The sequence below is a fragment of the Parus major genome, chromosome 4, assembly GCF_001522545.3.
Source record: "Parus major isolate Abel chromosome 4, Parus_major1.1, whole genome shotgun sequence".
In the NCBI taxonomy this organism is placed as follows: domain Eukaryota; kingdom Metazoa; phylum Chordata; class Aves; order Passeriformes; family Paridae; genus Parus; species Parus major.
In genome coordinates this window covers 11,508,826-11,525,753 of record NC_031771.1, presented here as the reverse complement: position 1 = coordinate 11,525,753, position 16,928 = coordinate 11,508,826, and the positions used below count along the sequence as shown (strand labels likewise).

The 16,928-nt window shown below is 40.2% G+C and overlaps 1 protein-coding gene across 3 annotated transcripts in view; it reads right to left on the bottom strand.

The window, feature by feature from the left end:
• The window catches only part of NR3C2 (nuclear receptor subfamily 3 group C member 2), a 189,903-nt gene that overhangs the window by 18,824 nt on the left and 154,151 nt on the right, over nt 1-16,928 (bottom strand). For all 3 annotated transcript variants that reach the window (XM_015624186.3, XM_015624189.3, XM_015624185.2), the window contains 2 exons: nt 12,571-12,909; nt 12,019-12,163 (listed from right to left, as the gene is read on the bottom strand). In XM_015624186.3, coding sequence (XP_015479672.1) covers nt 12,019-12,163; nt 12,571-12,909 — 484 coding nt within the window. The remainder of the gene's footprint in view (nt 1-12,018; nt 12,164-12,570; nt 12,910-16,928) is intronic.

Below are 16,928 nucleotides of genomic sequence, written 5' to 3'. Positions count from 1 at the left end.
GTAACCAAAAAGAGGAACCCACGCAGCAAGAAATACTCACTGACAGGCGAAACTCAGCCCCAAACCAAACCTGACACCACGTTTTATTTACTTTCTCATGGGTACTACTCAAAGCTGTAGCACAAGGCATCTTCCTAAATTAGACAGAGAAGCGAATAAGGAGAAAGTTGTGGTGGGTGTGTTGAGGTTTCATGAGGACTTAAGTGACTTGCTGATAATCCCAAGGAAAAATTGGATGAGGCATCCCCTTTCACAGCACCTCAGAGGAACAAAAATGCACCTGAGTTAGTCCCTAGGCCTCTGCAGCCCAGAAGAGACTTAGGAAAAGAACAAGAAATATTTGTAGCAAAACCTTTTTAGTTTTTGTGTCTTCTGATTTCACTCTTTTTACCACTGTAAAAGCCATTTCCAATTTTATAACCAAGAGCCTTTCCCTTGCTGGACTAAAACCTGTACCATTTGGAGGTTGCCCACCAAGTGAACTGATTTCAGGGACCTTCAGAAAGCACTTTACACTGTAACAAAACCAAAACAAACAACCAATCAAACAAATGCAGCCCAACAAGAAACCCTGCCAAAGGCCTGAAAGCCAAATCCTGTTTGGAAGCCTCCAAAAACAAGGCATACTTTCCCTCATGCCAAAAGAAGTCAGTTTGAACTTGACAGAGAGAGGAGTAAAAACATCACCAGACACCTTGAAGGCAAGGCAGAGATACTGGGGATAAAGAGGGAAAAAGACCAGGACATAGGATTACAGAAGCCCTTGCTCAGTGGCTCAAACCACCTAATCATAAAAAGCCCTTGGCTGGAATTATTTTACCTGCCTTAGGAGGGCTTTCTTGACTGGAAAAAGTTTTGAGGTTCTTGGTGGAAAAAAGAGAAACATATTATTGTCACAACACTTAACTGTCTCTTGAAGGAGTATTCTACTCCAACAGTGGTGACAGAATGCCACTACCTGAACCAATTCTTCCTTGCACAGGGGCAGGAAACACTGAGCATCCATCCCTCTGCTCAATGGACTGCACCCAGACACCTGTGTCCCATCCTGAAGCCATTAAAAATGCCACCAAAGTCACCTGTACTGGTGCAGCCTCATTAAGTTAACATAATGATCAAAATACAAGCAAAAATACAAGCGGGATTTAGGCAAAATTCAACTGTGACTTTTCATTCAGTACTTATTTTTTATTTAGCACTTTCTAACCTCTGCTTAATCTGCAAGCCACAGCAGAAAGAGACAAAACATCCTCCCTTCAACGCTTTGCCTTGAACTCCTAAAGCAAAGTTTTAGAGTCATCCCCTCCCAGGAAGGCAAAAATGCCTGTTACTTTGCACCAATGGCCAATTTGGGCACTGCCAAATGCAGGACAAAATAGTGACTGGACCCAGGACCACCAGTGTGAACACTGATAATCAGACAAGGAAGCTAATTTCACATTAAAACAGATCTACATACATTAAGCTGCTATTTTTCGGCCTTTAGCCACCCAGGAAATTGGCAATTTCTAAATTCAACTTGGCAATTTTAAACCGAACCTATTGAAGTAAAGTCTGAAAAAGAATTTTTTCGCAAGGAAATTGTCATGGAGACCCTAGAGAATACCATCTCAGGTAAGTGGTACTGAGAAATTTAGAGCTGCCTTAAAAGTTCCAGCCAAGTGTCCTCCTGTTAATATGCCTATCAACAAAGGAATTGGCAACAGCCCATGGATAATGATTGCCAAAGGAGAGTTTCAGCTCTCAATCACTAGTAGAGAACTTGTGATAAAATCCAACTTAATAATCACCCAGTTATGTAACCCTAAAATCCCAAGCACATCAATAGCAAAAATCCCCAAGTATATGCTGGTATTAACAGTTAATTATGCACTTAGCAGAATGCTGATACCAAATACTCTCTTTCGGTTTGCATTTGCATTTCAAAAGAGAAAAAAATCACAGTTTTAAATGAGAAAATACATAATTATGCCTTTACCAAAATGCTTTTTCAATAACACATTCAATAATAAGTGATGATAATGTACACATGGCAATAAATACCCCATTTCAAAGTTCATCAGGGAAAGGTACTGCGAGCCAGCAAAGGTGCCCATTAGGTATTGTTTTATACATCCCTTCTGCCAGGGCTCATTGTCACTTGCAGTGGTTCATCAACAAAATTTCTGCTATATTCCACATGCAGCAGCAATTCTCCTTTTATGCCAACAATCCCTCAAAAATTAAGACTTTGCTCATGCTGTCACGCAAAGCCTGGCATTTTCTGGAAGTCAATTGAGGCACGTCTTCCTCTCATGCCAGTTTAGAAAAACAACTTCCTAATTTTTCTTTGGCTCATATTTAACTCTACAGGGGAAGTAGCAGAAGCAAGCACTGTGCATGTGAAAGGCATTTGGAGATGCCAGCAAACAGCTCATCAATGTGCAGGAAGATTAAAGCAGCACCGTGTTCAGACACTTGCATGGAAAAAACCTCTATTCTAAGACCTTGACAGAAGTGAGAAGAAACCCTCCCAAAATACTTGTGGATGTCCCAAAGTCATGCTGAGACTATAGCAAGAGAGCATAATTATGATCTATGCTAAATGTAAAGTCATTGGGCAAGTTTTCATACTAAAGTTGTAAAAACTAACAGTCAAATCCTTTTGAACCCATCACAAGATGGAAATATGCCAGAACATCCACTGGGCCAACTGATGAGCAGGATGAAAATGAAGCATTTGAGAAAGACCAGAAAAGTTAAATAAAATCTTTGCATCAGTGCTCTCTGTAGAGGAGCCCAGTAAGGCTCTGCACCACTCTCCCTTTTCAGTAAGCAAGTGCGAGAAATAGTTTCAGGTTCAAGTGCAAGTAGAAGAGGGTTTATAAAGAAAAAAAAACAAACCCAAGAAACCAGTAAAATGAATAGTAATAAATCACCAAGAGCAGATGGCATCCATCCACGAGCTGTAAAGCAACTTAAATACGGAATTGCTGAACTACTAACTGTGCTGTGCAGCTTATTGCTTAAATTGCCCTTATAAAAGTCGTGGAAGGCGACAAACGTGACTGATTTCTTAAAATGGGTCTGAGGGTGGGAAGGGAGCACTAGAGACCAGAGGCTAGTAAGCTCCAGCTCTGTATCGAGCAAAACCATTGAAAGAGGAGCATGAATTGATAAATAAACATGCTGAAAGGGAAGAAAGTCAGCACAACTCTGGCAGAGAGAGGTCACGTCTCATGAATCTGTAAGGGCACTCTGGTGATAGCACAAGGATGTTCTGGTGGGTCCAGGCAACGTCTGCACGACAGAAATGCTTTGCACATGCCAGGTCTAGCTGCATCCCACAGCCATATGGGGTGAGACCTAAGCAAACACCAACCCTCTCCTCCTCCTCCTCCTCTCCCCTGCCCTGGTTTCCACACAGAGGAAAACTGGGGCATGCAGCTTGGATATGGGCTCTAATAAATTCTGTCAGCGTGCCAGCGTGGGTAATTACTGGTCTAGGACCTGCACACTGCCTTGCATCAGGAGGTATGGGAGGATGCAATCACGGCAGGGCTGGATTTTAAAGCTATTAAAAACATCTCCTGAAAGATCTTAAAGAGAGCTCAGGAATAAGGAGGTTGTCTCTTTGTGGATTATTAGCAGCTTAAAAATAGGAGACCAAGGTTGATAACAAATGGACATCTCTCACGAGTAATGGAGGTTACCAAGGAAGTCGCACAAAGCTCCACGCTGGGGCCTGGGCTGAGAACTGTGCTCATACATCATGTGAGAAAAATCAGACCTCTGGAGGTGACAGAGCTCACTGATGACTCCAGACAATGAAATCAAGAGCTGCCTGTGAAAGACTGCTGAAAAATGCTGCAAGTCTGTGGCTGGCTGACAAAATGGAAGGTGAAAATCACTGATTGGACAATGCAGACAGTATAATCATCTCCCACCATACATACAAAATAACCAGATTAACACACACCACACAATAAAGAGTCGTAGGTGTAACTTGGGACAGGTTTTTTGGGCTTCTGCCTTTTGAAAATACTTGCTCAGTGTTCATCAAACCAAGCAAAGAGACGTGAGAGAAGAGTGAAGAGCAAGACAGAAATTGTAATTTTGCTGCTGCATCCACTGTGCTCTTAACCCAGCATGTTGGTCTGGTCTCCTCCCAAAATTAATACAAAGCATTAATTTTTAATGCTTTGGGGAGGGGAGGAGATGAGGATAGCCAGGGACAGCAGACAACTGATATACAAGGGCAGGTCAAATTGACTCACTGATTCTTCAGCTCACAGAAGAAACAACAGGACTTGCTGGAGATCTAAGTGATAAATGGGATGCATGGGATGAGAAGGATTATATCCACTATTACTGCAAACACAGGAATGAAGTGGCACTCCATTAAATTATCAGCCACCTGCTTTAGAAACATCTCCAACAAACAAATATGCATAATTAAATTGCAGAAGCAACTGCCATGGAACATTTTAGGTATCAAGATTATAAATGTATTCAAAGAGGTAAGAGGCAAATTCACAGAGAAAGACACAGAAGGGTTATTGAGCACAACTGTCCAAAGGCAGACTCACATTCAGAAAGTACCTAAGTAATTGCTAGAAACAGGCAAGTGAGGAAGCCCCTTGTCCTGATCTGAAACTTTCTCTGACCAATTTAAAGGATGACAAACTGTGCTAGAGGGACAGTTTCTGACATTTCCCCACTCTTACAGATCTCCTTAAAACCACTGTATCTCCTGTTTTCCTTTATAGCTTCGCAGTTTGAACCAAAACACTTCAGGAAATTTAAGAAGTGTTTAGAGATAGAGGCATTAAAAGGCAGAACCTTAAGAAATTTATGCAAAGAAACCACATCAATTGCTTTGCCCAACCAATGAATGACCTGTTTACAAAAGAAAGCCCAAAATAAAGACTTGGAAAATCTAGCTGAAGCATGTTACATCTATTATGTACAGGTATGACAGCCATTTTCCAAAATTTCATTCTTTCATCTGCACTACTGTGGGGTGGGTATGTAACAAAATCCCTTTATATACTTCTCTGGATGGGAACTGAGTTATGAAAAAGCAAATAGTAGTAACAATGTATATAAAAAATTTACTGGTGAAGATTTTCATTTCCCACTGCACTGACACTTTGCATGAATTCAATATTCCTCACCAAAACAATACATACAAGCAAAAATCATGCAGGGAGTATCACCAAGGAGCGCTTGCTGACCTTTCAACAAGACCAGCGACTGCACACACGATTTATCAACGAAAATGAACACTGACAACTCTTACCAATTCTGGTTGTGGCAATAATAATTAAAGATGAGGGATTTGGAGACTGCCAGATGACAGAGATTACAAAAATGTACCTAATTTTAGAAACTACAGGATTAACAGATTGCAAGGGAAGACAAAAGGGTTAACAGCCATCATCCTGCCAAATGTAAAAGCAAAAAAGTAATAATTTAAACAATAAGTGAAGTTACTTATTGGCTTTATCACCATTCACAGATGATCTAACTAATTATCCCCCCTAAGCCCTGAGGTATACGAAGCTAAATAAATAAATTTTAAAAAAAAGGTGTTTCTAAATATTCAGCTTATTTTATTACGTTTATCTTCCTGCTGTTACCATAGAAATCAGAACATCAGGAAGACTTACAGGCTTCAGCACTGAAAGGGCACAGAGAGGCTGCTGCATCCTTGCACTGCCTTATGCAACACCAAATCCTAATGGTTCCAGCTTCCATATTATGAGGGTGTTTAGGAACGTAATGAAAACATTATTTACTAAGAAAATGTACATAATTATTGAAAGCATATTTTAAATACAATCTTAACTGTTTCAGCTCAGGTACATACTAATTCTTCATTTAATTTTATGGCTTTCCTCAATGTTACAAAATCCTCTGCCCATCCACATCCTGTGACAACACTGGCACAGAAACTTCCTAGAAATCCCCTTGTACTGAAGCTGTTTTTCCTGCCCCTCTCTACCTCATTTGGTCTACCTCGACTGTTTCATTTGAAAAGTGTCACCTCTATTGTTTGTTTATTGCCAACATCAACCTCTGTCTCCCTCTTAATTTAAAAACTTCATGCTTGGGGCAATTACCAAAGGCATAGCATGAGAGATGCCTGCAATACTCCATTTTTATTTTACTGGAAGCAAAATCTTTTGCTTTAAAGGATCTGTTTATATCAATATGTAGTAAATGTTGTTAATTAAAAAAAATAATATATATATATATCTATATATATCTATATATATATATATATATATATATATCAGTATATTCTGCTCTGAATGTTTTGTAAATAATATTAAGTAAAGTGCAGTCTCTATTGAAGCATTTTTACTGTAAGGACTGAGCATCGTATGATCTAATACAATGATTTCAGAGATGGAAAAATGACATAACTGATACAAATGGTTGTGAAAGCTGGCCCCAGTTTTAAATTCAATTTTTCAAGTTCAGTACTTTTGGGTACCTCATACAATGCCTAGTGCTGGTTTTTACTAAGCAAACCCTCAAGTCCTTGACTATGGTAAAAAACAGCATGAAGTGCAATGGCCAGGAAATTCAGAACCTGCACACTTCTGCACCTGTGATTTATTCTTTCTGTCACAGATGACGAACTGAGAAAAATCCAAGGAGCAAGAAAACACACAACACATTAGTCATGCAGCGCATTTGCAAAATACTGTTGAAATATTGATGCTGTACTTTAATGTACTAAAGAGTCTCCACACAGTGTGTCTCAGCATCACTGAACTCTCCCAGTATCCCACATAACTGCTATTTTACAGCCAGGTAAGGCTGGAATGGTAAATAAGGTTAATTTGGGTAGATTTGCTAAAAATAAGAAATTATTTTGAAATCTTCTGTCTTTGCTGAAGTCGCTGCAAATTCAGAAATCTACAGAGAGACCATGTTAAACCTAAAAGCAAAAAATAAATCAAGACCTGTGGGGGAATTCCAGGGCTGGGCCGTCCCTCTGGGGCTTTTATGCCAGTACAAACCAATATATAGAGGAGGCCTGAATTTTAATATTCATCATCAATGCCATCAGCTGTGGTTTTGCCTCAAGGAGGAATAAGAAGCCACCACGCATCTTCCTTAGGGGAAGGAATGGATAAGCAGTATATAAGCTTGCCATGAGGGGTGCAGTTTCTGGCTTCCAGCTGGGAGGAGGAGATGTGCTGGGAGCACGAGCCATGGCCCCAAAGGCAGCCCATGTCCCACCGCTCCCACTGGTTTCCCACGTTGTGTGAGTGAGGATCCCTGCCATTCCATGTCTTGGCTCCTGCTGGGTTTCTGTTGGCAGTGCTGCACTTGTAAATGCTTTTTATTCCTTCCTGAGCCTCTGAAAGGTTGCCAGCCAATGCCCTGACGTAATGTATGGGTGGAAGCAGATACCTGGGATGTTGTCACCAGTAGCCGGCGGGACAGCAACTGCCCGAGCCCGTTAAAACCTGAGCAAAAAGGAGCATCCCTTGCCTTTCTCTGGAATTTAGGCCTTTTGCACTGCAAAGACAGAAACTCACACTTTTGAAAGGCTGGGCCCATTTCTTGCAGACAGTCCATGACACCACCTCTTCAAAAATGTTGAGGACTTTTCCCTCAAAATGGCACAGCCAGGGAAAGAGTCATTTTAGCCATTAGTGCTATGATTAATTCATCCAGTAAGGGAAAGAGCAATGGAAGTTGCAACTAACTGCCCTACCTTCCATGTCTTAGAAATCGTTATTTAACGCTGCTCCCTGTAGTAAAGAGTATTTTGCAGAGCTTCAGCCAGAATCCCAGAAAATAAGCTGGTGTTACAAACCACGGGGTTTTGTACATATCTTGCTTTGTTTTTGCACCCATTCCAGCCAGCACTGCTTGGTTTTCTGCTTTCAATTGCGTATGATTTTACCCACATAATGCTCTGGACTTACATTATCCACACATGTGCCTGCCTCAGGTTGAGTTAGAAAATTTTACCTAAAGTCTTTGGTTAAATCTTCAGGAGAAATTTTTCCCTCCCTTAAGTTAAACAGTCTGGGTTGGTTTTTTTTCCTGTAGGATTTCTGTTACTTTTGCAGTAGGAACCTGAAAAGTCTCAGAGCTTAGGGTTTGAATTAGGGACATTCTTTTGCTATGTCTTAAGAAAATCTTCCCCATTAGTATCTCTGTTCTCCCAGATCCTTAGATCCATTCAAGGTAAGGCTTCCTCAATGACAACAAATGAAGAAAAACCTCCAAAAGTCTCTTGCTACATAATCCTTACATCTCATCCAACCCGATCAAAGGAGTCACATGGGAAAAATACTATGGGATAGCATAACTTGAGGGCTTTGCTAAGGATAGAGTCTTCAAAGCAGGTATCTAAAGGGCCTAAACTATGATTTCACAGACCACCTTAATTCTGGAATTTTGAAGCTTCTTGAATCTGAGTTTGCACAGCCTACAAACATAACTGCAACACCTTTTGAGTGTAATCCCATATGCAGCAGTCATTATTTAAGAGTGTTTACGCTGAATAGGAATTATGTGGTGTCATGTGTATGACAGTCTTCTAAAGATTCACTGTGAATTAAAACCAAAGAAGTATCTACAAAGTATTAGTTTTGATCACAGCTACAATGTTACAAAAGAAATGGATCAAAAATCTACACATGCCATAACTTACATAAACACAACATAAAACACTCTATTTTATGCCTCTTTTCAAGCTGTTTTTTAGGCATTTCTGTCAGAGGCTGAGCAGCCATTTTCTTATCCCTCAGTTAAAATCTTTGTGTTCAGTTAAGCCAAATTAAATCAATGGGATATATGCCTGAACCATAAAGACAAACAGTACACTTAATTAGATATGTAGCATGACTAAATGAAGGCAGACAAATATTTCCAAGTCTCCCACAAGCCTAACAGGAAATCAAACCACATATGAGTAGGGAGGTATTCTGCATTGTATTTATACCATCGAAGTTACACTTAACAGTTATTAACAACATGGATCCTCATTTGTTATTGGCCTTGTTTACAGGCCTTCAGAATAAGAAAGAAAACAAGATCATATATCACGGCCCTCCAGAAACATTACAACTTCCTTTTATTCACAGTAGTTAAGAGTAAACGGAAAATTCATTTAACATAAAACAAAGCCACATTAATTCCACTAATGCCAACTTCTACTTTCACTCCTTTTTAACTGTTCATTGAAGAAAATGCTGAGCCCTCTGGGGCACCAAGGGCCTGGTCAAGGACATTTCTTATTTTTTCTTGTAGAGAAACGGGAAATGACCTCTCCACACACAATATGAAGAAATGCCAAGAAAATCTTGGCCAGGTGATAACAGAAATGTAACTCTCTCAAACCAGTAAGAGGCAAGGCATTGTAAAGCATCCCCTTTCATTCTGCATCAAATAATAAATGTCCTAAAATGCCAAGGGCAATAAAACACTCAGAAAATTTCACCAAGTAAACCTCAGGGAGGTCTAATAAACCCTGTGGCACAGAAACAAAGGCCAGTGCTTATAATTACACAGCACATTTCCAAGTTCATGGCACTCAAAAAGTAAAGGTAAGACCAGCCTTCAACAATTCAGAGCAAAGGTTTAAAGCACTGTGTGAAGAGGAATATGTATTGTATTTTGTATTAGGGGAGTGGTTTCTACACTGAACTGTATTGGTGGGCTTGTACAATTCTAGTAAATTATCTCTGGCCTTACCTCAGAAGTGAGAAAAGCACTGCATTTCTTAATTTAGAATCACAAAACTATAGCTTGGGAGGGACCTCTGGAGGTCTCAAGTTCAACCCCCTGTTCCTGCAGAGCTGATTTTGACATTGGAGCAGAGTGCTTGGTGCTTTGCCCAGTGAAGGTTTGGACATCATCTGGGACCGAGACTCCAAGGTCCCTCTGGTTACCTGCTTGGCTGTTTCACCATCTCGTTAGGAAATGTCTTCTCCTGCTGCCCAGGAGGCAGTGTGTTGCTCCAAACTTGGGATCACAAACTCTCATCCTTCCCCTGAGTACCTCCATGAAGAGCCAGATACTTCATCTTTTCTACAACTCATTAGGAAGCTGAAAGGTGCAATTAAATCCACACTGCACCATCAGGTCCCTCACTTTCCCAATCAGCCCTGACCACCTTGGCCAACCTCTGCTGGCTCTCTGTGGTTACCCAACAACTTTACCTTGCTAGAGAGCCCTAAACTCAGACTCCAAATGCAGCCTCTCTCAACCACCATCCGGAGTGGCAATGTGAGAAACTGGGAACAAATGCCTGCCCTGATGCCCAGTGACTATGAAACACAAGCAAAGTGTGTGTGAAGGAAAACACTTCCCGTTCCAGAGAGGTGTCTATTACTGTTTCAGAGTGAGCACTGAACATCCTACCTCCAAGGATATTTCTTTCCCTGTCTACCTTCTTCAAAAGGCCCTATCCTCCTCTCACATCTCCTGGCAATTTTTTTTTTCTCTATTTAAAAGCAATTGCCTTCTCTCTGCAATGAATATATTGCCTAATATGCAGATGACCAGGCCACTATCTCAATTACATATCTGGTTTGGGATGTTTTAATTCTGCATACCTTTTTCCAACTGGATCCCTAACTCAATCTCAGTATAATTCTACAGACACCTGTCTTCACAGCTTGCAGCATGAAACTCAAAATTGATCTCAAATTCTCAAAGTTGCTTCTAGCTGCAGTGTAACAAGAGCAAGCAATGCACACACTTTTATTTGCAAGCAGGATTGATTTCTCTGTCCAATAAATTCTGACCCTCTGACTGACTTTCTTGAGATGAGGGAAAGCTGCTTTTGTGTTTGAACTTTTAGTCTACGTTCCCCCAGGAGAACTAAACTCTTCAAAGTTCACATTTTCACTTAGCTCTAGCTACAGATACGTTTTTGGGTTTTTTTTTCCTGTGACAATTCTCTAATGTTCAAGTCATAATGAAGGTGCTTTCAACAAGGAAAATGGCTGACACTACATTTTCAGCCATATGCAGTAAATCACCAGTTCCTCCTCTTAAAAAAAAACAACAAAACACAACCAAACCAAACCATCCTTATTTGATATTGCTCACTGCTTTAGGATCCATCTCACACTCATTAATTATTTAGGGTTTCCAAAATCAAACACAGACTATTAAGATGGACAGCAACAAAGCATCTTTTCCAAGAAAAAGATTTCAGAATGCATCAGGAGATTAAGTGGTAAGTTATTTTTTTGTTAATTCTTTTCCTGTTTTTTTTTTTCTTTTTCCCCAAGTGCACCCATATCCTATTGATTATGTCTCCTTTTTACCTCTAGAAACAACCCCCAACCTTCTGGGATAAGCAAATGATGCAAGCCCCATTTGACTGCCTGTGCATTCACTTAGATTTTTGACTTTACTGTCTTGTAATAAACACTAGGAGGATGGAACAGAAATTAAATTATAGTCATCAAAACCAAAGCACTAAACACACACAAACATAAAATATGAAGGAACACATACTCAGACGGAACGGTTGATCCTTCTTTTTGTCTGAATGCATCATAAAAGAAGTTATGTTTCATTACTGAAAAAACATTTTGGCTTCTTTCACAGTTGCAAAGAAGGGTAATTAAGACTGTCAAGAAAACACATTGAACAGCTGTATATTGTTAACAAAAGCACCATTATATGACTGCTCTGAAAAACCCCAGTAATTTAAACATTCACATTTCCTAGAAGTTGGGTATTTTTCCAAGCTCCAGTAGATACCAAAAAATGTTCTTTTCTATAAATTGTGGTTGTGTATCAGTCACATTTCAAACCAGTGGGATGGTCCCAGTTTGAGAACACATCCCCATACATAAGAAGAAGTGGACGGCAGTAATAAAAGCTTTGGGAATTGAAATGTGAGTCACTGAAAAAAATTAAAACTTCAGCTGCTTTTTAAGCCAGAATTAGCTGAAATTTTCTTAGACTGCAAATATGCCTGAAAAACCAAATAAAGACAGCAATCCTTCCAGCCTGCACTGAAAAGGGCCGTTAAGGAATACTTACTCATCGAAGATCAGGTCTGGAGCAAAATAGAGGAACTGGCTGTTTGTATGTTTGTACGACCTCCAACTCAAGGCAAACGATGACAGACACATCCATGAATACTGAATTAAAGTAATTTGGTCCTCGAGAGGCAAGTTTCTAAATCCTAGAGATCAAACCAGAAAATACCCATGAACTACAAGGGCTGGTCAAACCATCACCAAACACATTGCTTACTACGTTTTGCAGTATTCACAAACAAGAGCAACACTCCCACTTTGGAAAAAATAAAACTGTAACTTTTCATTCCAGTGACAAAATATGTTTTCTTCTTAAGAGGCTATTACTGAAAATTAAAGCTTTTTAAATATCAATCACAGACATATGAAACAAACATTACATAAAATAAGGAAAAAACCCAACTATCTCCTCTCAGAGGTTCATCTCACACCCTGCAATTGTGGGTTTTTTCAACACAGTCCGTGGATTCAAGACGCAATTTGTCAAGCAAATAGTTCTTTAAGCTAAAAGAAACAGTGAAGTGACATCTCAGCAGATGACTCACGGTCCTACCTGGAAGTATCTTTGCCCACTTCACCACCTGAATCATCTGCTTGCCAGCCAGGCGGTTTAAGGTGGAAAGCAGGTACTCCGCTGTGTCGGGCTTCGAGCTGTCGTATCCTGCATACACGATCTCCGGCTCAATGCTTTCAAGGATCTTAACAGGAGAGGGAGTAAGTGCTGGTGAGATAGCAGACATGTGGGGGACAAGTGCAGTGTTGACAGAAGGCTCGGTCACGGGCGCGATGTACGTCGTCCCTTCCTCGGGGCTCTGCGGGGGTGGCTGCTGCCGCTGCTGGGGCTGCTCCTCGTGCATCCCTTTCAATTTCCCCAACTTTTTGGACTTCCGGGCTGTGAAGATGAGCAATGTGAGAACCAAGTCAGTACAGAAAGCCAGCCATACCCTGGGCTTTATACAGGAAATGAAAGCTGAAGTATAATCTCGAAGTTCTCAAGTGAAACAGGTGCAGGACCTTAAGAAATATCTCACTGCCTGCAGCATCCTCACAGTGGAAAATGGACCAAAAGACACCTCTAAGCTCATTTTAACTGCTTTATTGGATTTTTTTATACACGACAGAATGTTCAGTATCTGCATCCATACAGACATGCATAAAACATCCTAGTTACTGTGGTTGGTGCCAACTAAACATTTCAGAACTGTAATCACTTGTCACCTATAAGAATGCAATTCATGTTCTCCATTGCATTGGTCATCAAAAGAAATCTGCACAATATTAGCACACCCAGAGCCCTCTTAAGCTTTTGCCTTAACTTGAAATGTAGTCAATCCATTTTTAACAGCCCAAGTTTGTCAGGCCCCCTTGCTTTTGCTGCTTTGATACATCCATAATAGCTTTACCCTTTTCTCTTGAGTAATTCTGAAATAATGCTTAAATATTTACCCACTTAAAGATGAAAGACTGAACCTCCTGTAACACCTTTCTCACTGCTATCAACATATCTCTGACGATTTGGCTTCCCTTTTCTTTTAATTCCCCTTTTTTTCCCCCTTTAATTCTGCCTGTCCTACTTTTCTTTACTAAGTATTCTTAGAAGCCAGCAACACTATGGTGCTTTGACTCCTTGAAGAGAGGCTAGCCATTCCCTGTGGGTTGCACTCCCAACTTTGGCATAGCACAAGGAAAGAACTGGAATTAAAAATCAAGACAATTCTGTTAAAAAACTGCACACGAAGAACCAAACCAAAAGCCCAGCATAACTCTTTGCACTAGGGAAACATAACAACAACAATAAATCTTTAAAATCAATAAATAATGAACTATACTTAAATGTTCACAGATATTTCAGAGTAACGTCTCTCAAATGAAGTCTTTCTTATCTATCTGGACATAGCTAAAACCCTTGTGCAGACTTTCATCTTCTGTGTCTTGATTCTTACATTCTTCAACATTCCTTTTATGTGTCAGTAAATACACGCCTATCTCACTCCCACTTGGAATATTGTTTCAAGTAGCCCCTTCCTAGACCATATCCTTTCCCAAGTTTACCTCCTCAAGTTTTTCCCCATCATCAATTCCTCTCCCCCATCTTTCCTTAATTATAACCCTTTTTCTTCAGTTCCAGGATCCTTTCTGGATAACTTCCACCTCTACAAAATGTTCATTTCCACTCCAGCTCAGCATGACACACCTCTGCCTCCTGGGAAGCTTTCAAAGCTTGCTCTATGCGCTTATTCCTGCTCCTCTTATTTACAATGCAGAAAACTCCCCGAGACCCACAGAACCACCTCATTACTCTTCTACAAACCAATGTTTTAAGGAAACCCCCTCACCAGCAGAGCTGCTGCTGCCCTCAGAGCATTTCTGGTGACAGCAGTCATTAATGTTTCGCTGTTTCCTTGACATTGGGGCTGCCTGCCCAGAGCCAGCGGCTGGGAATGAGCGAGGCAGGATACAGACGCCCAGGGTCCAGGACAATGCACGCCCAAGTGCAACAATAGCCTGTTGTTTTCAACACTTCCTTGCTGGGACAGTACCTTGAACTCAGAGGAGATGGTTCATCCCAAGATTCACCGGGAAATATTATTTATTAGGGTAAGCATGAGGTACTGCTACAGAAAACAGTGAAGTTACTACTCATACACAAGATCTTGAAGATGCCCAAAGAGATGCTCCTTTATTGTGGTGTTCAAAAGATAAAAATGAAATTCACTGCTACTGCAGCATGTTCTTCATGGAGCAGGGAGTCCAAAATCCCAACATCAGTTTGTAGTTGCTTCCATCACACCATGAAGGATTTTCCTGGCTGATCTCAGCACCAACAACCCCCAGCTAGCCTACAGAGAACTTCAGAGATCTTTGTTTAACTTTTATCATGTTCCCTTCTGAGAGCTGGAGGAAATTAGGTGAAGGAAATTAATTTCATTGATTCACCTACAGGATGTATGTCTGCTTTTGAGAATTCCTTATTTCCTCCATGCCTGCAGACATAGAGACCAAGTGAGGCCAGCTGAATTTTTTAATAAAGGGATTGAATATGCAAATAAAAAATGCACTGCTCCTAATAAAATTTAAAGATCTTTTGTTCAGCTAACCACATCTACTTAAAAACCTCCTAGTTACCAAAAGCATTAGCACAGGTTACAAAGGAAATACGCAGGTCCATTTGAAGTTATAAAGAAGAGGTGAGATCTGTCAGCAAAGGTTTCACTGCAGCTTATTCTGTCTCAAGACACAGGAATTGTGAGAAGATCCTTCTAAAAGTCCATTCAAATCCTATTTCTTACTTTTCTATTACAAAATTCTTAAAAAAACTCTTTCAAACAATGAAGCACAACCAAAGGATTTTTTTTATCCTCTGGTGCATCAAGGTACATGGATGCAACATCCATTCTTCAAGATGTCATTTTCAACTCCAGTACCCAAAAATCCATTTTACAAAGCAGCAGCTAATCATTTTGTTAAACAAGCCTTTTCCTCCCTCTGCAAAATAAAACAGAGGGAGTTACAGGCAAAGCAGACAACCCTGGAAAGATCAGTCCTGAAGAGGAAATGAAAATGCAGTTGTTCCTCATGTTGGTGCAGTTGCACCTAATTAAGGATGTCCTGGTGAAATCACTGTGAGCACTAAATATCTGCATTTATCTTAGAAAGGCAAAGCTGGACTTAGAGCTTTTCCCAACAAAATAAATCCCAAAAGCAAAGCAACAATGAGCAAGCTTAGCTGAATGTCTGATGGTGAGTTAACAGAGCCACTGGACACTGAAAACAGTTTAAAAATAAACCTGGAGGAGTGGATAGAGATTAGTGTTTGCTGCTATTATTCATTAAATGTATCAGGCACTATTTTTTTTTTTCTGTTATCAAAACAGGACTAAAAATAAAGAACTCTACACATTTTTTCATGTTTGTAGAGGCAAAAAAAATGCATGTGCATCATAACTATACCAGAATAAAAAGAAGTGTTGGTTTACCAACTCCATCAAGTATCTTGCAGCACAGATAACTGATCACATACTTAAGACACAAGTTTGTATGTCCTATTCTCCAAGAGATTTTTATTAAAAGAAAAAAAAAACAAACCACCACATTCTTCCACGTATAAAACTGGCATAAAAATGTGTTTTAGTTTCATTTTCTTCCATTATAATGCCTTTAAAATGAAGCTGAGAAAAACATTACTGCTTGACAGTCATGTTTACAGTGAAGAAAACTGTATTTTTCATTTGGCTCAATGCCAGTGCTGTAGCTCAACTGGTTTGGTAACTCCCACAGAAACCAACAAGTGAAGATTAAATACAAACTGAGCAGTACATACTCTGAGTCGCTCTTTAAAAGCTGTTTTCCACATTTGCTCTCTGACTCCAATACCAACTGCAAAACCGACTAAGCCACCTCTGAAATGGAGAGTAAAAGCCATGCTCATCAGGATTACTCCCTGAAAATGCTCAAGAAATCCCTGGCTCTCCACACCGACAAAGCTGAACTCTGAAGCCTGTCTGGGCTTAGGATGAGAGTTTCATCCAAATGGCTGTGTAGCAGTGACTGCAGGACTTCTTGCCCTCCTGTTCAGTGTTACTGCAGCCAGAATATCACATTATAAATTCTCCTATTTTTCAATCACCTGAGACAGAGTAAGAGGCGAAGAAAAACAAACAATAGAGAAAGACAACGCAGATATACCTGAAGTTAAAATCACAACTATCTGTCATGACTTTTGTTGAGTATTATTGGTTGTCTTTATGCTCCAAAGAAAAGAAGAGAACAGAGAGAGAAGAGAGGAGAGAAGATGAGAGAGAAGAGGAGAGAGAGGGGAAAAAGAGGGGAGAGAGGAAGTGGAAGAAGAGGGAGAAGAGGGAGAAGAAGAGGGAGAAAGAGAAGAGAAAGAGAAGAGAAAGAAGAGAAAGA